The sequence below is a fragment of the Somniosus microcephalus genome, chromosome 26 (assembly GCF_052327205.1).
Source record: "Somniosus microcephalus isolate GS21.2 chromosome 26, FLI_Smic_1.0, whole genome shotgun sequence".
Classification (NCBI taxonomy): domain Eukaryota; kingdom Metazoa; phylum Chordata; class Chondrichthyes; order Squaliformes; family Somniosidae; genus Somniosus; species Somniosus microcephalus.
Genome location: NC_141012.1, coordinates 43408460 through 43432298, shown reverse-complemented (window position 1 = coordinate 43432298; position 23839 = coordinate 43408460). Strand labels below are relative to the sequence as shown.

Here is a 23839-nt window from a genome sequence, read left to right as displayed (position 1 = left end):
CTCACGGGGTTTTGTATTTTACAAGCACAAAAGGAAGTAGATCGTAAATAATTAATTGCAAGCACATTATGCACAAGGAGAATTTTCCTACACTTTCACCAAATGTGAAGGAAAATACAGGCATTAAAGAATTGAGGGAAATGCTTAAAGAGCTGATGAACACTGCTGCAAATCTGGTGGCAGGGTTTCACTTCTCCTGGTACTGCATATGTTAACACCATGTTTTACAAAGTGTGGAATGAAAACCGAGCACTCTGTTCACTCCTCGTTAGTTGTGAGGTGGAGTTGTGCTACTAGAGTCTCATTTGTAACATTAGTGAGCTGGGGTATTCAGGAAAGACTTGCAAGAGGGAACTGTCCACAACCACATCACAATGTGAAGAAGAAACTACAGGAAACTTTGTGATATCCGGGACCGGCGTGTTGCTGATCTATCAAAACTGCCAGACATACAAAGTTAATGTTGAAGCATACAGAGGTTTTCATCTCCGTATCTGACAACAAACACTGTTGCTTAGCAACAGCTTCTAAAGAGTCGGCTGCAGCTGCAAGCGTCTCTAGCTGAAGCTGTTGCTATAGCTACAGACCTTGCAGTGCCTGACTGGGGGGGAAAAAACGAGATCTAAAAAAACTTAATAGAAAACGGCTCCTGATTTTTGCCGTTAGATTGAGTATTCCGGACATACAACCTCCGGATAAACCAAAGTTTCCTGTAGTACATTTTAGGGGACTGGCTTTGGTATCCAGCATATAGCACAGAATGGACTACACAGCACATTGTATTAATGCTATCCTATCACTAAGGGACCTGGGTTGATATCTAGAATCGGATGCCAACATTAACTGTTCAGACTATGAAGAACGGGCATTTGGATAAATTACCATGGAGCAGCTATGTACTTGTGGAACTGTACCCCCAAAGTGCAGATGGTGCCTTCAAAAGGGGAGGAGGCAGGGTAATTGGCAATAGAATAATTGTTATCTCAAATGAATGCTACACTGGCATCGTGGTGGCACATCGAGTCCTTGCACGCTCTGTAACCAGCAGCTAATCCTTGATTCTTTCCTTGCAGATGACGAATATCCTGAATTGGAAACTGAGAACCAAACGCTGAGCTGCGTTCCTCCTTCTCTTGACTCTGCTCCAATGGACTGTGATAATCCAACAGCCTGGAGTACAACAGGACCTGCTGAAGGCAACCCGTGCAGGGACCCAACAGAAGAACTACAGGAAACCTAAGGGGCCAATTCCCTGTTTGTCTGAAGCCAGTAACTGCACCGAGTCACTGAAAGGACCAAGGAGGGATCAGAAAATGACGCTATTTATTTTTTTGTAGTAGTAAAATATTACTCCATATGAATGTATCTGGTTTAAAAATGTCTTCACCCTTTTTTAATTATTTATGCTTTCTGAGGAGAAATTCCTTCTCTGCAGAATGTGGAGTTTTAGCCTTGTTTTGTATAAAGTTTTGTAATAATATAAAAAAAAAAGAGGAAGCTATAGAAATTGTTAATTAATGTCGGATCGTGCCTATCTGGTGGACTGAGAAGCACTTGTAAGGAGGACATTTTGAGATTCGATACCCAGACTGAGATACAGGAGCTGATCCCTGAAAGGACCCGTACAACGGGTAATGCAAATGGAGGGTTTTGTTGTAACAGGAACCTGATGTGTGATGCATGGGGTACAAAGTCACTGATACGTTGGTAATGGGGCTGGTGAAAGAACTGATTAACCCAGTCAGACATAATCTTTAGACTGACTCCATTTACATGGACCAACTCAGTTCAGGTCAAGTTGAAAGCCCCCTCCTCTCATTTGCATTGTGATTATGGATCCATCACCAACATTTAATGTTGCTATTAATAAAAGATTGAGTTCAGTCCAGACACAGAGTCATCGGCATCGGTTTGACTTTTTGGTCGTTCACTTGCCACCTACCCTTCTCGATGTGGGTGCAGTGTTCCCTAATCCTTGTTCACAGTCGATGCCTGGTGGTCTGACTGAAGCCGGGCAAATTGGGTGCTGTTTTTTTTTTTTGCAAGGGTGGAAGGGAGTGTTTCGAGGTTGTGCTTCACCTGGTGTTTCCATCAACAACTGAAGAAACCCACACAGCTGAGACAAGCGATTGGTTGTCCTAGCCCCCAATCAGCCTGGCATTCCTGAGGACAATAATGTGCATTTTTCTGCTCGGGTTCTAGTGCTGAATATCCAGAATCTGCTTCCTAGTAAAGCCAGGCAATCCCGTGCAGAGTAAAGCCTTCGAGGTCCGTGTAAATGGAGGTACAGAGCTGCTGTTCCAACAGCTTCACCAGTCTTTGTTCATGCAAAGGAAACAGATGGACAGCAGGCCCAACTGCACCTACTAACCAAGTCAACTGCTATCATGGTAATGCTTTGTTTAATGGGGAATGTGACCGTGTGACAGAATTTTAAGTATTCAACTGTATGGTGAATGCACTTTTTGGATGCATTTACCCAGCTGTTACAATATTAACTTCTTAAACCCTTTTAATGGAGGGGAAAATGAAGTTTCATTGACACTATTTGAACTTGGTTGAGTTTGCAGCCATATTAATGTATTGCAGGTTGATTTGCCCAGTATTAGTGTGTTAACTGTTTCATGGTCTCCTTTAAGATTGTTACTGTGCATTGTATTTAGTGTGGAGTGAAGATGGTTATTAATGATGTGTCCAGGCACCTTCAGTCACGTCCTGTTTGTAGCAGCTTTGAGCCTGTGTGTTAAGCAAAGGAGGGCCATAGGGTTCCAGCATGTGTGCCCTCCCAGTTCTGCAATGTGTGTTTATTGCAATGTGGTGGGGGGGTTGGTGGCAAAGAAAGAGAACTTCTGATTCTGACAACTTTTGCTCAATGCCCTATGTTGCAGTTCAGCTATCGTGAACATCTCTCCCTCTGTTATCACCAGCCTGGGATTCATTGTTGCTGCTATTGGATGCAAAGCGAGCTAAATTTCTCTTCCTCTGTCAGTTGTACCTATTCTCCTTAGTAAATACAAAACACGTAACTATGAATACACAGTTTCATAGTGTTTCCATGATAATGGACACCTTCCTCATGTTCACTATTGACTTTACACACTGATGTGACTGGGGCAATTTCCTAGTCGCAATGAACAAGCTGCAAAAAAACAAACCGGTGACTGACGGTGTGAAAGGTGGTGGGTATTTGTTCCCAGAGAAACCGAATCCAGGGTTGGACATGAGAGCGTGGTCAGGAAAACTGAAGTTGTTAGTTTATACTACATGTGGTCTGATGGTTATGGCATAAAGTGAACATTACTGATCATTGATGATTCTTACACTAAAACAAAATATAAGTATGGCGAAGCAAAAATCACGGTGTAAATAGGATGCTCCAAGCTGCTAGCAATTCACGAGTTCACTGGCTGCTCAAAATTACTTTCTTCTGCTGCCTTTGAGTGAAGACTTGGGGTTGAATTATTGCCTTAGGCTGGGCAAGGACTCTGGCAGGTTTAAGGAGGCCCAGCAACTGCTCAGGAGCCTGTGTGACAGAATAAAACCAGAAAATACTCAACAGCTCTGTCACTGTCTGAAAGAAACAAGTGGCTCATGTTTTAGATGGGATTCCCTGTCGGAAATGGGCCAGTTCCCTAGCTGCCTTTTCTCGCAGATGCTGACGTACCTGCTGTGTAGGTCCAGTACTTCCTGGATTTTAGATTTTCAGCCTTTTTTTTCTGTGACCCACAATGCTCATGTACACACAAGAGGGATACAAGACTGCGACACTCAAATGGGGTAACACAACAGAGGGGCTCAGGATATCTATTCAGGCCTGATCCCTGCAAGTTGTATAACAGTCATGAATCCATTGCATTTTGTTTCGTTTTTTTAATTCTCTAATTTCTCCCTCCACCTAGCCCATTCCAAACCCCAAACACCCAAAATGTTCTAACTGTTGGGTTTTAGGTGCCATTGCCATCTATCTGACTGTCCTGTGAGCAAGAGGTGTCCCGATTATCCAGTGATTAAATTGCAGACTGTTTGTGTCCTTGCAAAAAAAAGTGTGAATGTCAAGATACAAATTCTTCTTTCCAAAACTGAACACTACCCCCTATAATTGAGTTTCCAGTGTCAAATTTGTCTGTTCAAGGAACGTGCACTTCTACCCCTCCATCAACCCAAGCAAAGAACACACAGGTAACCTAGAGGCAACATCCCTTGCAGCAGGTCGCACTCCACACTGATGTAAGCAAACACAATTGCTCACGTGACATCTTTGGGCGTGCGTACATATGACTTGTAGAAAGGTTTGATTGCATCATGAAACAACATCTGACTCTAGGAAGGGCTTTTAAAGCTCCCTTAATCCTGCAGCTAGGAGGGTCAGAGGTCACGCGATTGTTGTAACATTTCCTCTGCAAAAATTGTTTCAGCACACTGGTTAGCGCATATGTGCTAAATTCCTAAATTGGCCCCTGTATTTTTTCTCTTGTTTCCTCATGCTGTTAATGTTCATTCACACATCATCTAGAGCCATCTTGTGTTTCTTAACTTGTCCCATTACCTCTCCTTTTGCCTTGCACCATCATCCCTTTTGTCAGTCAATCTCTCCTGCCTTCTATCCTATCACAGACCTTCCCTTTGTTCGTTCTTCCCCTCCTCCCTGCCCCTGCTTAAAAATCTCTCTTCTCTAACCTTTTCCAGTTCTGACGAAGGGTTCGACCCAAAACGTTAACTCTGTTTCTGTCTCTTCGATGCTGCCTGACCTGCTGAGTGTTTCCAGCACTTTCTGTTATTTGTGCTAAATTCTTGTCTGTTCTTCCTGCCCATAGAATATTTTAAACAGGCTAACAACTGTTGCTATACTCGACAGGTGTTTAAGGGAGACTCGCAAAGCAGTGTGCTAAAAGCTGAGCAAATTAAAGGGTAACTTTTTTTCCTATTGTGCGTTCCTAGTGCAGAGCCTCGCCTCGTCGGGAACTCACGCAGCCCACAATTTTCTGTTAACAGCAGCAACAGGGAAGCTACCATTGGCCCCTCTGCTAGGGAGGGTTTGTACTCCTGATCACTCTCCAGTGAGCCCTCCTGGCGAGTGCGGGTCTGCGGGCAGTTGATTTCCACAGTTATTGCCCCGTTGACAGAAAACCGTGGGCTATACACATAATTTCCTGAATTGAGCTCCGTGCGAGCGAGGCTCCATGCTAAGCGCGAAATGGTAAAATATTACCCTCCACTCACCACAGCACATCATGTATTGTCCCAAAATCTGTCTCCCCAGTAATGATTCATAAATCAAACTGCCTGAAAGTTTTTATATTTTGTACTCTAATCTGTCACCCTCTATCGAAAACAAAGTGCTGTTTTTTTAATGCATGTTTTTGTATTATATAGAAAATATGCTATATTTTCATAAATGGTTGTAATATTCTTGTTGAAATTGTACATATTTTTTAAATATGATAGCTCAGCGAGATGTTGTGTTTGTAAGATAATGTTAATATTAAAGATGATGCTGTTGCGTCCACTTGCTAAGGGTCCTAGTGCTGCAGCAGCACCATATCGCGCCCAGAACTCTGGCGTGTGTGTCTGTTCATTTCTTGTTTTCTGGGGGAAAGTGAAGGTGTCAGTATCGACATTCCCTGTAAGCGGCACTTTGTTCTGCGTGGCCTGTTTCTTTTAACACTCGGTCCCTTTAAATCTCTGCATGTGCAGTATATGCAAGGTAAAGGCCGGAGAGCAGTCTGCGCATATTAGCGGGAACACTGGTCAATTTTGCAAAGTGAGATTAAACTTTGAGTACGCCATAGTATGCGTCCTCTGCAGTTTTCCAGTCCCTGAAATCAAATTGGAAAAACCTGCGTGTTTGCAGCTTGCGGGGGCTGGAGGTTTGCCCCGATCAGTAGGGGTGCGTGCAGCAGACGAACTGCTTCCAGCAGTCCACTTTCCTTACACCAACTCCTTGCCAGATTACCACTCCACCTCACTAGCAGTTCATCAGTACCTTGCGGAAGGGGCCCTTCTTCGTGGGCGACTTCAGACAATGGGTGGCGGCAGGCTATCCAACCGTGGGGATCATCACATGAGTTCAATTCTGCCCTGTGCTGATGTGCACTTCCTAGCAGCCATTACTGGACATGAGAATTATGGTTGGATTTGTCCCTCCCTCGCCCAATGAAGACCATTCTTTTGTCCTTGCTGCTGCTCTTCCTGAAGTCAGCTCATAGAAACATAGATAGGAGCAGGAGTAGGCCATTTGGCCCTTCGAGCCTGCTCTGCCATTCAATGAGATCATAGCTGATCATCCAAACTCAGTACCCTCAGCTCACTCAGAACAAACCGGTGGGACCTGGTCTGTTACGTATTTTTAAGTTCCATTATCACCCTGGACACTGCATTTACCCACAGCTGATTAGGAGAACATCCTCTTGCCTTTTTTAATGAGAAGTACTATTCCAATTGTGTCAATCCAAGACCAACAACAGTTTGCACTTGTATTGACCCAAGTGTTTAATTTTGAGGAGTGTCAGAATTGGTTGGGAGGAGCCCCTTGCCTAACAGTGAAAGGGATCACAATTAACATCAATCATTGTAGTTGAGCCATAGCATTACAACTGTGTATTAGTTCAGTGTGTCACACTTGAGCACAATAGCTCCTCAAACTTAGTTGCCCTTATATCATCATCCATGCTGTGATTCAGTAACGGTACAAGGAGGTGTTCGCGATTGTCCCGAGCTGACTTGTGTGACTGACTTCCCTCTCTCCATTCAGTATCTCTTAAAGGACTAGCTGTGCTTGGAAAATCATCGTGTAGGAAACCGTGTGTGTCAGCAAGCTATTGAACCATGATGTTATCACAGCCAAGCCTGAGCCATGCAGAAAAGGATAGGTTTTGAGATTGGATCCCTGATCAGTGCTGAATTAGTCATTGCCAGATAGTGGCAGGCCTCTAAAAGTGGCCTCGGTATTGCTGAATGAGAAAGGGAGAAATCAGCCATGGTTCCTGCTCATTAACCTGACTCCTGCTCGAACATATGTTTGCATGAAGGACAAGGGCAGGATGCCTCCCAGAGTTGAATAGTTTTCCAGCATCCATTGGGACGAAGTGCCAGCTCCTGCGGCTTTATACCCAACATGATTCATCAACTTTACAAAAATAACTCACTGCTACACCCAAGAAACTTATACAACCCATAGCCAATTATACACGGTCATAAAACCCAGCCAGGTGAAGCTTCTGCCATGTTTCAATAAACCAACAGGTGGACACCCCTTCGCTGCATCCTCTTCAATGGCAATTGATTACAGGACAATTACTAGATTCTGATTACCTCTTAAGTATTTTGCAAAACTGCAATGCACAGCAAAATAGATCACTCCATCGATAGTGGGGATTAGAGGGTTAAATTATGAGGACAGGTTGCATAAGCATAGCTTGTATTCCCTTGAGTTTAGCAGATTGAGGGGTGATCTGATCGAGGTGTTTAAAATGTTGCAAAGATTCAATAGGGTAGATACAGAGAAACTATTTCCTCTGGTGGGGGAATCCAGAGCAAGAGGACACGATCTTAAAATTAGAGCTAGTCCATTCAGGAGTGTAATCTGGAAGCACTTTTTCACTCAAAAGGGTAGTGGAAATCTGGAACTCTTCCCTCAAAAGGCTGTGGATGCTGGTGATCAATTAGAGCTTTCAAAACTGAGATAGATTTGTGTTAGGGTATCATGGGAATAAAGAAAAATAATCTGTATTTATGTAGCGCCTTTCACGATCTCAGAAAGTCTCAAAAGTGCTTTACAGCCAATTAAGTATTTTTGAAGTGTAGTCACTTGAAATGCAGCAGTCAATTTGCACACAAGGTCCCATAAACAGCAATGGATATGGAGCAAAGGTGGTAAAATGGAGTTGAGGTGCAGATCAACCATGATCTACTTGAATAGCGGAGCAGGCCCGGGGGGCTGAATGGCCATCTTCTGTTCCTGTGTTCTGTTCATCACAAGGAATCTGTATTGGGTCACAGAAAGTCATCCATATACTTCACATAAAACCAGCACTGCATCTGGGCTGAGTGAGAGACGGCAATGTAATCCTGCAGTTCAGGTGGTTTATTTGTAGTCTCTAACATTGTGAGATTCTGCACTTGGTGTGAAGGCACAGAAGCCAACACGCCCGATTCACAGCACTGACATCTGCTCGGTCCTTCGATATCTGCTCTGGTCAAGTGGGACTGCCAGGAGCCGAGCATTACAATTTCAGGGCTGTTGAATAAGCACCTGGGAGTTACAGGTTGGAACCAAATCAAAGGGTTCAGGTGGTTTATATGTAGAATAACAGATACCCAGAAGTGAGTTACAGGCTGGAATTTAATCAAGGTTTTCGATGATTAATGTATATAATGGGTTCCTGGGAGTTTGTTTCAGACTGGAATCTAATCAAGGAATTTAAATGGTTTAACTATACAATTATGGATACCTGGGAGTGAGTTTGTTAATTCAATGGTTTATATATAGAATAATAGATGCCTAGGAGTGAGTTACAGGCTGAAATCTTTCATTTGAATGTCGATTATTCATTGGACACTTCAACTTTTGACTTAAGCATCATATGTAGCTGCACTCTCTCCATGGAACTGGGACTCTGCTTTAATACATTACATCCAGAAACCCAACCAGAAAATGACTAGACAAGATGGACTAACAACAGTGACTACACTTTAGAAGTACTTCATTTGCTGTAAAGTGCTTTGGGATGTCCTGAGGTCATGAAAGATGCTGTATAAATGCAAGTCTTTCTTTTTAACAGTTGCCCTGAACCCATCGCTGTTCTATACCAATTGCACTGTCTCATTAACTCTTAGTTATCACGGTTTGGGCAGATTTTTGTGGTTTCTAATTACTGCAGAATTGGAGGAGAAAGCCACACGGTTATTACTGGTCTTGTTTCCTTTGAATCATTGCAACATGACACCATTTTACAACAGATTTAACATCAGGAGCGAGATTGTTGTGTATAACATGGGGTAACAATAAGAACATTTACGCACATTGCGCAGCCTGTTGGTATAGTAAATGGAATCCAAACACCTTCTAGAGTACTACACTCAGAATTTGGTGAGTGAGGGAATTCGGTGCATTGAGGGGAGTGGTGTTGCTCTGATATTTTAAAAAACAAGGAGCGGCCCGAGAGAGGGAGCAGAGCGTGAGACAGCGATACCTGAGAGCTGAGGTCTAGAGACATTCATTATAATTAATAGTTTAAACAAGATACTAATTAGCTTCTGAAAGAGGGAATAGACATTTTTTAGATCATGAATGGGCAGCTGATACCTGTTGCTTGTAATTCCTGCGCCATGTGGGAACTTCAGGACACTTCATGTGTCTTGGGGGACCATGTGTGTAGGAAGTGTTTCCAGCTGCTGGAGCTCGAGATCAGGGTTTCTGAGCTTGAGGGGCAGCTGGAGTCGCTGCAGAGCATCAGGGAGGCTGAGAGTTTCCATACGTTCCAGGAGGTGGCCACCCCACCGGCAGAGAGAGTTCAGAATAGTAAATGGGTGGCTATCTGGAAGAGTAGGAAGTGCAGGAGTCTTTGGGGTGTATGTCACTCTCAAACCAGTACGCAACATTGGAGACTGCTGGGAGTGACGACACCCTGAAGGAGTGCAGTCCAGACCATGGCACCAATGGGCAAGGGACGGCACAGGGGGGAACAGCAAACCGTAGAAATGCAGTCGTTATAGGAGATTCCATAGTTCGGGGGACAGACGGGCGTTTCTGTAACCGTCACCGTGAGTCCCGCATGGTGTGTTGCCTCCCTGGTGCCAGGGTAAAGGACATCACGAAGAGGGTACAGAATATTCTGCTGGGGTAAGGGAATGAGCCAGAAGTTGTGGTACACGTCAGTACCAATGACATAGAGAGGGCAGGTATTGAGGTCCTACAGTCAGACTTTCTGGAGCTCGGGAGGAAGTTAAAAAGTAGGACCACAAAGGTAGTAATCTCTGGATTACTCCCAGTGCCACGTGCCAGCGAGAGTAGAAATAGGAAGCTAGGGAGGATCAATGCGTGGCTTGAGGCATGGTGCAGGAGGGAGGGCTTCAGATTCTTGGGGCATTGGGACCAGTTCTGGGGCAGGAGGCACCGATTCAAAAGGGACAGGTTGCACCTCAACAGGACTGGGACAATAGTCCTCGCGGGGAGGCTCACTAGTGTGGTTTACAGGGGGGTGGGCACCAGCATATAGAAGTAGAAAAGAGGAATAAGGTGCATAAAGGAGGGTGAGTGTTGGATAGTACTAGAGAAGGAAATAGTACCATATTAGATAGGAGCAGACTGAGAAGGGCTACGAGAAATACAAAGACGGTGTAATGTTATCCTAATAACGTAATTACGAGTCTCCCAAGCAGTTGTAGTGGAGTGCCATTTATTCAGTCCTGACTCTGTGTCTCCTAGTACAGTACCTCAAGCATGGCCAAGATGGCGTCGGATCCCGCCCCCGGATATTACGTCAGCCGTCAACCAGCTGTCAATCAAACCCCGCTGTCTTTACGACAGCTACGGTTATCCGTACATCTTCCCCCTTCAATGAAGACATAACACAGTAACAACATAACATAACACATAGAACACTTGTTAACATCATATAGAAACAGTCAGTGTAACTACACCGTTGAACTAATTCCAGGTAGGTAAAAACCTTACCCACACCCAGGAGTTCATTAACTGTTTGCAGTCTTATCAATCCCTGTCTACAGGTCAAGTTTAACTACAGGCTTTCTGGTGCGCTGTGACCTGCGTGGCTGAACAGGTGTTTGCTGAACCACCCCAGTTGTATCCCTTAAGTTCATGTCTGTACCACACAGGTCCCTTGTCACATCACTACTGTGTCCTTTGTCATTTTGTGGCATTTCCCTCATCTCGTCTCTTTGTGGCATTTCCCTCATCTCGTCATCCTCTCTGTCCTCCTGAGGCTGAAAGGTCTCTGTGGTTTTCAGTAGGTGCCTCCTGTTTCTGCGAAACACATTGCCATTCTCTGTCATGACACTGTATGACCTGGGGGCGACCTGTTGTAGAACGGTGGCTCTTGTAGGCCATGACTCAGGCCCTTCAATGCGAACTATATCCTTCTCCTGTAGAGGCACTAGTGTAGTGGCCGTGCGGTCATGAAGTGTTTTTTGTTTCTGTTGTAGTTTCCGAGCCTTGTCTGCCCACACCTCATCTCTGTGGTCAGGTGTGACATAACTGGGAAGTCGTGTATGGATTTTCTGACCCAGTAAGAGCTCAGCTGGAGACTTGCCACTTGCTAGCGGGCCCACCCTGTACGACATCAGGGCCAGATATGGGTCAGTGTTGCTGTGTGCTGCTTTCTTTAATAGTCTTTTCACAATCTGTACCCCTTCTCCGCTTTTCCATTAGCCTGAGGATAGAGCGGACTGGAGGTTACATGATTAAACTCATACTCTGAAGCAAATGACTGAAACTCATGGCTGGCATAGGGAGGGCCATTATCAGAGACCAGAGTTAGAGGGATGCCCTGCCTGGCAAAGATTGACTTCAGGTGAGTTATCACAGCTCTTGATGTGGTACTGGACAAGAGAGCCATCTCCGGATAATTGGAATAATAATCAATAACTAACAAAAAGTCTTTTCCTTCATAGTGAAATATATCAGTTCCGACCTTTTCCCAAGGTTGTGATGGGAGCTCTGTGGTAATGAGGGGCTCTTTCGTTTGCTTGTAGTGATACTCCTGACATGTAGCACACTCGCTGATCAACTGGTCAATATCAGAGTTCATGTTTGGCCAGTAGAGTGCCTCACGTGCTCTCCTTTTTGACTTTTCTGCACCCAGATGCCCTTCGTGTATCCTGTTGAGCATTTCTCGTCGCATAGAGGTGGGCACTACTATCCTGTCACACTTAAGCAGTAGCCCATTGACCACAGAGAGCTCAGACTGAATGTGGTAATATTGTTTACATGACCCTTTCTTCCAGCCCTCTTGAAGATTTCTCATTACTTTACTCAGGACTGGGTCCTTTGATGTCTCTGTGACTATCACTGATAGTTGTTCCTGTGTGGCGGGCAATGCTGCGTAGACCATATCCACATGAAGAGCCTCATCCTCTTCTGATTCACTGTTTTGTGTGGCGTAAGGCGCAGCCCTGGATAGTGTGTCTGCAATGAACATTTGTGTCCCTGGCACATATGATAGCTCAAAATCGTAACGTTGAAGTCGTATCATCAGGCGTTGTATCCGTGGTGACAGGTCACACAGATTCTTCTTTGCGATCCCTAGCAGTGGCTTATGGTCCATTTCTAGGATAACCTTGGGAAGACCATAGATGTAGGTATGACATTTTTCACACCCAAATGCCAAACCAAGGCACCCCTTCTCGATTTGCGTGTACCGGCACTCTGTAGCCATCATGGAGCGTGACGCATACACCACTGGTCACCATTCTCCTTCCTGTAGAAGGACAGTCCCTAATCCATTCTTAGAGGCTTCTGTGGACACTTTCGTCCTCTTTTTAGAGCAGAAGAACTTCAGTAGGGGTTCACTTGCTAGAATGTGTAGCAGCCCCTTCCATTCTCTCTCATGTTCATGTCCCCATTGGAACTCTGTCTCTTTGTGCAGCAGTTTTCTCAGATGAACAGTTTTCACTGCTAGATTTGGAATGAATTTTCCTAGGTAGTTAACCATGCCAAGGGCCTGCTGAACCCCTTTCTTGTCCTTTGGTTTCTCCATGTCATGTATAGCCTTTACCTTTGACTTGTCTGGCTGAATCCCCTCTGTAGAGATCTTGTCTCCGAGGAATGTGATTTCATTGACACTGAACTGACATTTGTCTTTATTTAGTTTCACAGAAGAAATCAGAAATCACAGAAACCACACAATGCAGATAGAGGCCATTTCGGCCCATCGAGCCTGCACCGACACATATCCCACCCGATCCCCGTAACCCCTACACCAACACATATCCCACCCTATCCCCGTAACCCCATGTATTTAATCCCGCTAACACTAAGGGTCAATTTATCATAGCCAATCAACCTAACCCGCACATCTTTGGACTGTGGGAGGAAACCGGAGCACCCGGAGTAAACCCACGCAAACACGGGGAGAATGTGCAAACTCCACACAGACAGTCGCCCGAGGCCAGATTCGAACCCGGGTCCCTGGCGCTGTGAGGCAACAGTGCTAACCACTATGCCACTGTGCTGCCCATTTGAGTGCTGTATTCTCTGAAGTATTTTCTCCAGTCTGGTGTCGTGCTCCCCCTGAGTGGAGCCCCATACTACCAGATCATCCACGTACACCCGCACTCCCTCCAGGCCCTCGATGATTTGCTCCATTGCTCTGTGAAAGATTTCTGGGGCGGAGCTAATACCAAAGGGCAGACGTTGGTAGGAGTATCGACCAAACGGGGTGTTAAAAGTGCACAGCTTAGCACTTTCTTCATCAAGTTTCAACTGCCAGAAACCATGCAAGGTGTCCATCTTGGAGAAGACTTTCGCTTCTGTCATTTCGCTGACTATTTCCTCTCTCTTTGGAATTTGGTAGTGCTCTCTTTTGATATTGGCGTTAAGGTCCTTGGGATCCATGCAGACACGCAATTTATCAGTTTTCTTTGAATTGACGCAGACCATGGAATTTACCCAGTCAGTCAGTTCCTCAATCTTCTTTATGACAGCTAGTCCCTCCATGCGGTCTAGCTCTTTCCTCAGTTTTTCACGGAGAGCCACTGGAACTCTCCTGGGTGCGTGAATCACAGGTTGTGCATCCTCTCTCAGTTTGATGGAGTATGTAAAGGGCAGTGCTCTGAAACCCTGAAATACATCTGCATATTTGTGTGCTATAGTCTCATGAGTCAGATTTGTACTATCTTGGGGGGCACTCTGCACACAGTTCAGTTCATTGATAGTATAGACTCGTTTTACCAAGCCCAAATCCACACAGGCCTTATCCCCCAACAGTGACTCATGTCCTTCAGGCACTATAACAAAGGTCAAAGGGTGAATGTGATTTTTTACCTTAACATTCAGCCTACACATTCCTTTTGTTTCAATGCTTTGTCCATTGTATGCCTTCAAAGACACTGTCTTGTTCAGTATTTTAGGTCGCACTTTGAGATTCCGTGCATCACTCCAATTTATGCGGTTTGCCTTAGCACCTGTATCTAGCTTAAAGGGAACAATGGTGCCATTTACCAGCAAGGGAGCTATCCAAACTTCAGTCTTTGGTCCTACAGAGTGCACTTCATTAGCATTTTTGCCCTGTTTTGACTCATTTTTCACCATTCCAACAAACAAAGTCTCTGCTCCTGTCTCTTCAGTCTCAATAGCATGCACTGTCTTTTTACTTTCAGTTTTCTCTTCCCAAAAGCACATCTTGGCAAAGTGATTCCTGCCTTTACATTTTGCACAGTTCTTCCCATAAGCAGGACACTGTCTGGTTATGTGTTTATTACCGCACCATCTGCATTCATAAGGCATCATCGTCTTGAACTCCGTGGGCCCTCTTGTGTCCCTTTTGTGTACCACATCCACCAGCAGGTTTTTCAGCCCCAGGGCGCTCCCGCCCGCTGCTGTGCTGCTCCCTTCGAAAGTTTTCATGTGCATGGCTGAGAGTTCACTAGCATGACATATGTTCACTGCTGCATCCAAATTTAGGTCATTGTCTCTAAGCATTCTCTCCCTCACCTTCTTGTCGAGTATTCCAAAAACAACTTGATCACGTATCATCGATTCCTTCAGGTCCCTAAAGTTGCATGTTTGTGCTTTTATTTTCAAGTCCATCAAAAAAAATCAAAGGATTCTCCTTGCTTTTGCATGCGGGAGCGAAACACGAATCTCTCATATATTTCATTCTTTTTTGGAGTGCAGTATTCGTCGAACTGTTCTATCACCTTGTCCAGATCATTTTTATCAACTTTGGCTGCAAACGTAAATGTATTAAACAGCTCGATTGCCTGCGAGCCAGCCACTGTTAGCAACAAAACTACTTTACGTGTTCCAGAGCTAGTCGAAGCGTCAATCGCTGTGAGGTAGAGAAGAAAGCGTTGCTTGAGACACGCCAATTTTCATCCACATTTCTTTCTAGTTGCAGGCTAGTCGGAGGTTTTATTCCTTCCATTGTTGTAGTATGTCCTTATCGTGAGTTCTATAAATCCTGGTACCATGTAATGTTATCTTAATAATGTAATTACGAGTCTCCCAAGCAGTTGTAGTGGAGTGCCATTTATTCAGTCCTGACTCTGTGTCTCCTAGTACAGTACCTCAAGCATGGCCAAGATGGCGTCGGATCCCGCCCCCGGATATGACGTCAGCCGTCAACCAGCTGTCAATCAAACCCCGCTGTCTTTACGACAGCTACGGTTATCCGTACAGACAGGTTTGGAATGCATCTATGTAAATGCACAAAGTGTGGTGAATAAGGTTGGTGAGCTGCAAGTACAATTAGCTGTGTGGGAATATGATGTAGTGGCAATAACGGAAACGTGGCTTAAAATGGTGAGGACTGGATGCTTAACATTCACGGATGCAAGGGGCTCAATTTTCATTGAGCCATGGAGTCGGGCTTGGAGGCGTACGGGGGGTTAAAATCGTAAAAACTGGCGGGCGGGATCCCCCCCCCCCCCCCCCCCGGCCTTGTTCCCGACTCCGAGCAATTTTAACTCAGTCTGATGGTCCCGACTCCGTCCCACATCCAACAGGCGGGACTGGTCTTTAAGGCCCTTAATAACCACTAAATGGCCTCTATAATCCTATTTTAACAGGCCCTTGCAAATTTAACCCTTTTCCCATGTAAAACACGCCTGGTGGGAATCACGAATGTGAAACCTGGCGGGAGCACTATTGGATTGCTGACTATCAACTGCAGGTCAACCATTAAAGAGGAGATTTGATCAGCCATCATTTGCAGGTGGCAGGACTTAGTGGTCTCAGGTCTGGGGCAACTTTTAGAAGACTTAACCACACCTGTGGAAGGTTGGAGCCTCACACCCATCTCCAATGTGGCCTCCTGGGAAACCCCTCTCGCCACCTTCACTCAGCGCTTCCTCAACGGAGGCATATACCAGAAGCATGGGAGCCATTTATTTCCTTCCCATCTGGGCATTAGAGGAGCTCGAGCACCAGCCGCGGCAGCAGCAGAACCAGGAACAACAGCAGCACCAGCAACAGCAGCAGCAGCAGGAGCACCAGGCTGCTGCTCACCCACCTGAGGCTGCACAGGCCAGAAGGGGCCAGCGCCTGGAAGTGGCTGGAGAGCACCTTGCTGCACATCAGGGGGGCCATGGGGCCCGTATCTGCAATGGTAGTCCTACTCAGAAGGACTTCCATGAAGGTCTGGTTTCTCTGTTCAATAGATGTCCATCGCTCCTCAAGAGATGTCATTCTATTCTGAACAATGACCATGTTTTCCATACCCTGGCGACTAAGCTCCTCCATGGCTGTAGCCATCCTCTCCTCTACGGTAGCCATCCTTTCCACGGAGGTTGCCATCCTTTCCTTGGTGATGCGTTCATGCGCCAATGACTCCACAAAGGCTCTGCTCATGTTTGCTATGGACTCCTCCATTCGCTCCACACTCGCAGCGACCCTAGAGACAAAACCTGCCAGAGACTCCTGCATCTGTGCCTGGAGTTCCATCACCTCTGATCTTATGGATGGACCCAGAGGCAGAGGGTCGACATGCTGCTGAGCCGAGCTGGCAGAGTCCTGCGCCCTCTGACTAGGACTCTCCACTGCTGTCCCTGTCTCCACAATCTGCTGATGCTCACTTGTGAGCTGTGATACACCAGGTGACAACACTACTCTATGTTCCGAAAGTCCCACTGAGGTGTGAGTGTCTGCGCTGGTGCTGGGTGTGCTGAATTCTGCTGACGCTGCGCCCTCAGAGGTTGCAGCTTCCTCTAAGGAGTCTGGCTGCTCAGCCTCTTCTTTCTGGCTAGGGGGGATGGATGCTTGTGATGGTCCTGTGGGGGAGTAAAGGAAAGAGTCAGAGATGTGATGCAAAGGCTACATGTACATAGCTTTTTGCAGATGCTCATAAGTCCATCTGTTACAGCTTCACAATCATTATCAGCGACTCATGCAATGTCAAAGAGAGAGATGGGAAACTTTTCTGTCACCAGTTTGCTGTGTTGCACCCGTCTGTCCGTCCCCCACGTGCAAATCATCCTCAATGCCCATAATTTCCAGGACGGCCTCCTCCCAGGGGGTCAGGTGGGCTATTGAGGCTGTCCCTCCTCCTGTCCTGGCTCGCTCTCTTTTGTTGTGAGCTCTCTTTTCCTGCAATGAGGGAGACAAGTGGCGGTTGAGTGAGAATGAAGGAGTGAGTGTAGAGATTGCATAGCATAGATACTTAGAAGGAGACAAAGATGGAGTGAGGTTGCAAGACCAAGGGCCCTCCCTGTGTGTTGTCAGTTGTGTTCAAAGCATCAGAGTGATAGGGAGTGTGAGGGTTGCATGGTGGAATAGTTATGTGAATGTGAGCATAGAGAGAGAGGGAATGGGTAAGGGTGCATGGATGTCAGTGTCAAGTGGGATGTGGAGGAAGAGATTGCTAAAGTTGAGTGCTGGTGAGGAAAGGCAATGGGGATCAGATTGAGGATGATGGGAAATCCATACTCACTTTTCCAGTGCGTTGAAGGTCATGAAATCTTTTCCTGCGCTGTATCCAGGTTCTGTGGCTGACTCCCAAGGAGCTGACCTCTTCAGCCACCTGCATCCACACTGCCTTGGTCTCAGTGGGAGGCCTCTTCCTCCCTGATGAAGGGAAGAGCACCTCCCTGTTGGCCCTAGCCCCATCGACTAATGCCTGCAGTGCCACCTCATCGAAGCGAGGAGCTGATCTGGCCCTCCTGCTTGTCATATTTGCTGCAGCTCCCTCACACTGCACAGTCAAGAAGCTTGGCAGTCTGCAGAAGAAGCAAGGCTTGCTGTGGACCTTAAATGCAGCAGCAATGATGATGTCATCGGAGGGGGCTTTCAGTCATGAAAAACCCATTTGCAAAGGCTTCCCACACGTTGGAAATCAATTGGCCAATTCAGTTAAAATTGCGTCAATCTCCCACATCCATTTAGATTCGTGTGAGAAACACAAAATTTGGATAACACACCATCCCACACCTGAGTTAAAATCCCCCCCAAGGTGTTCAGAAAAGATAGGGAAGGAAGAAAGGGAGGTGGGGTGGCAGTGCTGATTAGGGAAGACATTGTAGTGTTGGAAAGAGAGGATGTCCTTGAGGGGGCGAGGACAGAATCCATTTGGTTAGAGTTGAGAAACAAAAAGGGTATGATCACGCTATTGGGTGTATTCTATAGGCCTCCAAATAGTGAGAGAGATAAAGGAGCAAATCTGCAGGGAAATCACAGAGATGTGCAAGAACTATAGAGTGGTGATATTGGGGGACTTTAATGACCCAAATATTGATTGGGATAATGTTAGAGTAAAGGGAAAGGAAGGGGAGGAGTTTCTGAAATGTGTTCAGGAGACCTTCTTTGACCAGTATGTTCTCGGTCCAACTAGGACCGGTGCTGGATCTGGTGCTGGGGAATGAGTTGGGCCAAGTGGGCCACGTGTCTGTGGGAGAACACTTGGGTAAAAGTGATCATCATATCATAAGGTTTAGATTAGTAATGGAGAAGAGCAAGGAACAATCTAAAGTAACATTTCTAAATTGGAAGAGGGCTAACTTCAATGGGATGTGAAAGGATCTAGCCAGGGTAAAATGGAACAAACCAAAGGTTGACCAGAAAAACTGTAACGGAACAATGGGTGATCTTTAAGGAGGAGATGTTTCAGGTACAGGCTAGGTACATTCCAAAAAGAGGGAAAGGTAGGGGATCCAAAGTCAGGGCTCCTTGGATGACGAGGGAGATAGAGAATATGATGAAACAAAAAAAGAGGATGTATGATGCATGTCAGGCGAATTCTTTAAGTGAGAATCAGGCCAAATACAATAAGCTAAAAGGGCTAAGTGAAGACTGGCAAAGAGAGAATATGACAATAGAATAGCAGTTAACATAAAAGGACAGAAAACAGCGAGTCATGGTGAATGGTTGTTTTTCATACTGGAGGATGGTAGACAGTGGTGTTACCCAAGGGCCAGTGCTGGGACCACTGCTTTTTTTGATATATATAAATGACCTGGATATTGGAATACAGAGTAGAATTTCTAAATTTGCCGATGACACCAAACTTGGGGGTGTGGCAAACAGTGAGGATGATACCAATTGACTGCAACAGGACATAGAAAGGCTAGCAGAATGGACAGACAAGTGGCAGATGGAATTTAATACAGAGTAGTGTGAGGTGAGGCATTTTGGCAGAAGGGACAGGGAGAGGCAATATACACTTAATGGCACAGTTTTAAAGAGTGTGCGGGGACAGAGGGACCTGGGAGTTAATGTGCATAGGTCCCTGAAGGTGGCAGGACATATTGAGAGAGTGCTTAGCAAAGCATATGGGATCTTGGACTTCATAAATAGAGGTATTGAGTACAAAAGCAGGGAAGTTATGCTGAACCTTTATAAAGCTCTGGTTAGGCCATAACTGGAGTATTGCATCCTGTTCTGGTCACCACACTTTAGGAAGGATGTGAAGGCCCTTGAGAGGTTGCAGAGGAGATTTACCAGAATGGATCCGGGGATGGGGGATCTTAGCTACAAGGACAGGTTGGAGAAGCTGGATTTGTTTTCATTAGAGCAAAGGAGGTTGAGGGGTGATTTGATAGAGGTGTACAAGATTATGACGGGTTTGGATAGGCTAGACGGGGAAAGGCTGATCCCACTAGTTGATGATACAAGGACTAGGGGGACACAGATTTAAGGTTTTGGGCAAGAGATACAGGGGGGATGAGAGGAAGAACTTTTTTACGCAGCGAGTGGTGATGACCTGGAACTCGCTGCCAACGGAAGTGGTGGAAGCGGAGACACTCAATGTTTTCAAAAGGAAATTGGATAGGCACTTGATGGAAATAAACTTGCAGGGCTACAGGGATAGATCAGGGGAATGGGACTGACTGGATTGCTCTACAGAGAGCCGGCACAGACTCGATGGGCCGAATGGCCTCCTTCTGTGCCATAATGACTCTATGACTCTGATGCTTTAGTTACAGTCCAATCTCTGTAGTGTAATATCTATATTTGGGGTTGTGTTTGGGGTCAGTTACTAAATGAAGTTTGAGCAAGCTGCAAGGCAATGATTTGACCATTAGTTCCTTTTATCTCGAGTTTACACTCCGGACACATGCAAAACATTTCTTGGCAAAGCTGTTTTGTATTTGCTTTAGTTCAGCAGTACTTGACACTCATTCATAAAACAGTGTTGAGAGGATCTCTCTTGGATGTTTATATGCCGTTTCTGCAAGATTAACTTGGGTTAGAAAGTTGAAATAGGCCAGCGAGTTCTTTGTGTGAGACGCACATAAAGGCAGGTCAATGAATAATTCATGTCAACAAGGTTTCTGCTAAGTTTTAACAAACAAAAAACTGTCAGGGGACCGTGGGTGGCTTGGAGTTGAATCAGCCTGTTGCCCTTTCACCTCTAGGACCTGATGGCTTGGCAATCTCCTCTCTCTGATAGGCTTAGGGTTCCAAACAGGAAATAAATCGAGGGCAATTTCAACTCAGTCCAAGGGGTAAATCTGGCTCAGAGTTCCGCATGATGAGAGAGCACATCGGGAATTTCAGTGTGGAGATCCATAATGAACAAAAATAGTGTGGGTCTTAATTCAGGCTGACGTCTGTGCCTGAGCTTCTATTACACGAATCTCTCCACCAGGAGCATAAATTAACATAAGAACATAAGAAATAAGAGCAGGAGTCGGCCATTTGGTCCCTCGAGCCTGCTCTGCCATTCAATAAGATCATGGCTGATCATCGACCTCAACTCCACTTCCCCGCCCGATCTCCATATCCCTCGATTCCCCTAGAGTCCAAAAACCTATCTGTCTCAGCCTTGAATATACTCAAAGACTCAGCATCCACAGCCCTCTAGGGCAGAGAACTCCAGTTTCAGTTACTCTTATATCTAATCCACGCCTTGTCCAATCTGGGAGTGTTTATTGCTGATAATGAGTTTGATAAATGGCAACACGCTCCATTTAATGAGCACAAAACTCAACAAGAACTAAACAAGATGGCAGCTCCTCAAAGATCTTTACTGGGCTCTGTTCTTCCATCTGTTCTTACAGAGCTGACAGTCTGTAGACACCGAACAACCTCCTGGTTCACAGTCCTCTACAGTAAAAGAAAGAACTTGCATTTGTATAGCGCCTTTCACGAACTCAGGAAATCCCAAAGTGCTTCACAGCCAATGAAGTACTTTTGAAGTGTCATCACTGTTGTAACATAGAAAACACAGCAGCCAATTTGTGCACAGCAAGATCCCACAATCAGCAATGTGATAAATGACCAGATAACCTGTTTTAGTAATATTGGTTGAGGGATAAATATTAGTCAGGACACCGGAGATAACTCATCTGCTCTTCTTTGAAATAGTGCCATGGGATCTTTTATATCCACCTGAGAGAGCAGACGGGGCCTCGGTTTAACATCTCATCTGAAAAACGGCACCTCCGACAGTGCAGCACTCCCTCAGCACTGCACTGGGAGTGTCTGCCTAGAAACCAACAACCTTCTGACTCAAAGGCGAGAGTGCTACCACTGAGCCACGGCTGACATGGCTGAGTAATAAAACTCAGTAACATGGCACCATTCTGAAATATATTCTTTGGCCCAGAAATTCAGGTCGGAGGCTTCCCGCGGGTGCAAGCCCCCAACCTGCACTTACCTAGCGCGCCGGCCGTTGAGCTGTGGGCCCGCGTGGAATTCCGATCCTGGGCCTCCTCCAACTGCCGGCGCGCAGTGCTTGCGTATCCCAGGGGCGCAGTTAGTTCGAAGCGTCCCCTGGGATCACGTGGGCCATGGAGAGCCAATGGTAGCAGGGAATGCTTCATTCATAAAATTGACAGGAAGAGCTGTCAAACCTATAAATACTACAAGCCCCAAAACATCACTAAATCTTCAAATAAATTTTAAAAAACCATCACATTTTTAAAATAAACTATAAATTACATGAAATAACTATTTTAAACAATAATTTAAATTTTTTTTAAAATTAATTACATTTTCTAACGGGACTAAAAATAAACTTACCTTTCTTTAAAGTATTTAAAAATAATAAACCTGTGGAAAAAAAGTTTTAATTTTAATTAATTCGCCACTTACCTTGCAAAAAGCAAGCCTTACGCAAATTGGCTGCCGGATTTCCTACATTACAACAGTAACTACACTCCAAAAAGTACTTCATTGGCCATAAAGGGCTTTGGGGCGTCCTGAGGTTGTGAAAGGTGCGATAGAAATGCACGTCTTTCTTTCTGTACCCAGTCTCATTGAGCTGGAGGACAGCAAACCACGGTGCCTCTGTACATGACTTGCCTTGGGTGAGAAGTGTTGGCCAAGGGAACCGAGCTATGATCAGAAGCACATCTCGTGGGAAGTAAGGGAGCCACAGTAATGTTTCACCGCTGGGCTGCACAATTCACTGACAGGCCAGTCCAGCTCTGTCCCTCTGTGTCCCTCTGTGTCCCTCTCTGTGTCCCTCTGTGTCCCTCTGTCCCTCTCTGTCCCTCTGTCCCTCTCTGTCACTCTGTGTCCCTCTGACCCTCTGTGTCCCTCTGTATCCCTCTGTATCCCCCTGTGTGTCTCTGTCCCTCTTAATTGATACTGAGTAACAACAGAAGTTGGGAACAGAGTTTTAACATTAGAGGCACACGTGTAGGAAGAGGGTGACATTGGTCAGGGATGAGGAAGTTCCCCTCCAGGTCATACGCCATCCTGACTTAGAAGTATATCGCCGATCCATCATTGTCGCTGGGTCAAAATCCTGGAACTCCCTCCCTAACACCTTCACCACACCGACTGCAACGGTTCAAGATGGCAGCTCACCACCACCTTCTCAAGGGCAATTAGGGATGGGCAATAAATGCTGGCCTTGCCAGGGACACCCACATCCCATGAACTAATATAAAGGAGGGGAGCAACATAAAATAGCACATCAGCTTAGCAGAAAACCCAACCTCCTTCACTCTCTGTGTGACTCTGTCCCTCTGTGTGTCTCTGTGTGCCTGGCTTTATCTTCCTTTTTGTCGCCCTTTCTTTCTCTCTCCTCTTCACTCTGTCTCCCTTTCCCTCTCTCTCTCCCTCTCTCCCTCACCCTCTATTCTCCCTAGTTCCCTCCCTCTCCCTCATTCCCTCTCTCTTCCTCTCTCTCATTCCCTCTCTCTCCCTTTCTCTCTTTCCCTCTCTCACCCTCTCCCTCGGTCTCCCTTTCCCTCTCTCACCCTCTCTCTCTCTCTCCCTCCCTCTCTCACCCTCTACCTCTCACCCTCTACCTCTCACCCTCTACCTCTCTCTCACTTTCCCTCTCTCCCTCTCTCTCTTTCCCTCTCCCTTTCTCTCTTTCCCTCTCTCCCTCTCTCTCTTTCCCTCTCTCACCCTCTACCTCTCCTCTCCGTCTCCCCCGTGTACTTGTTGATCCCATGCGGAGAGTACATGCATAACTGCTCCTTAAAGAAGTGAGAAGTGTTAAGATAAACATCAAACACAACAGGTTGAGGCCGGGGAGTAATGGCCCAAGAAAGTGTCAGATGAGTGTTTATTTGAAAAGCTCAACATTTTCAAAAGAATAAAACACTGTTAGTTTATGAGTAGGGGGGAAAAGAAAAAGATTTATGCTCGACAGTTCATTTAACAGACTGTGCAGCAGACAGCCCGGAAGATGAGAAGCTAAACACACTGGTAATGGTGAACGTGTCAGTGTTTTGTTAAGTCAATTCCACTTGGGATAATTCAACATTA

General features: G+C 45.8%; 1 protein-coding gene across 3 annotated transcripts in view; it reads left to right on the top strand.

Moving 5' to 3' along the window:
- LOC147100428 (cell adhesion molecule-related/down-regulated by oncogenes-like) overlaps positions 1 to 5553 on the top strand; it is a 34709-nt gene extending 29156 nt beyond the window's left edge. For all 3 annotated transcript variants that reach the window (XM_085968131.1, XM_085968132.1, XM_085968133.1), the window contains one exon: positions 1074 to 5553. In XM_085968131.1, coding sequence (XP_085824257.1) covers positions 1074 to 1240 — 167 coding nt within the window. In that variant the 3' untranslated portion in view covers positions 1241 to 5553. The remainder of the gene's footprint in view (positions 1 to 1073) is intronic.
- Positions 5554 to 23839: the final 18286 nt, after the last annotated feature.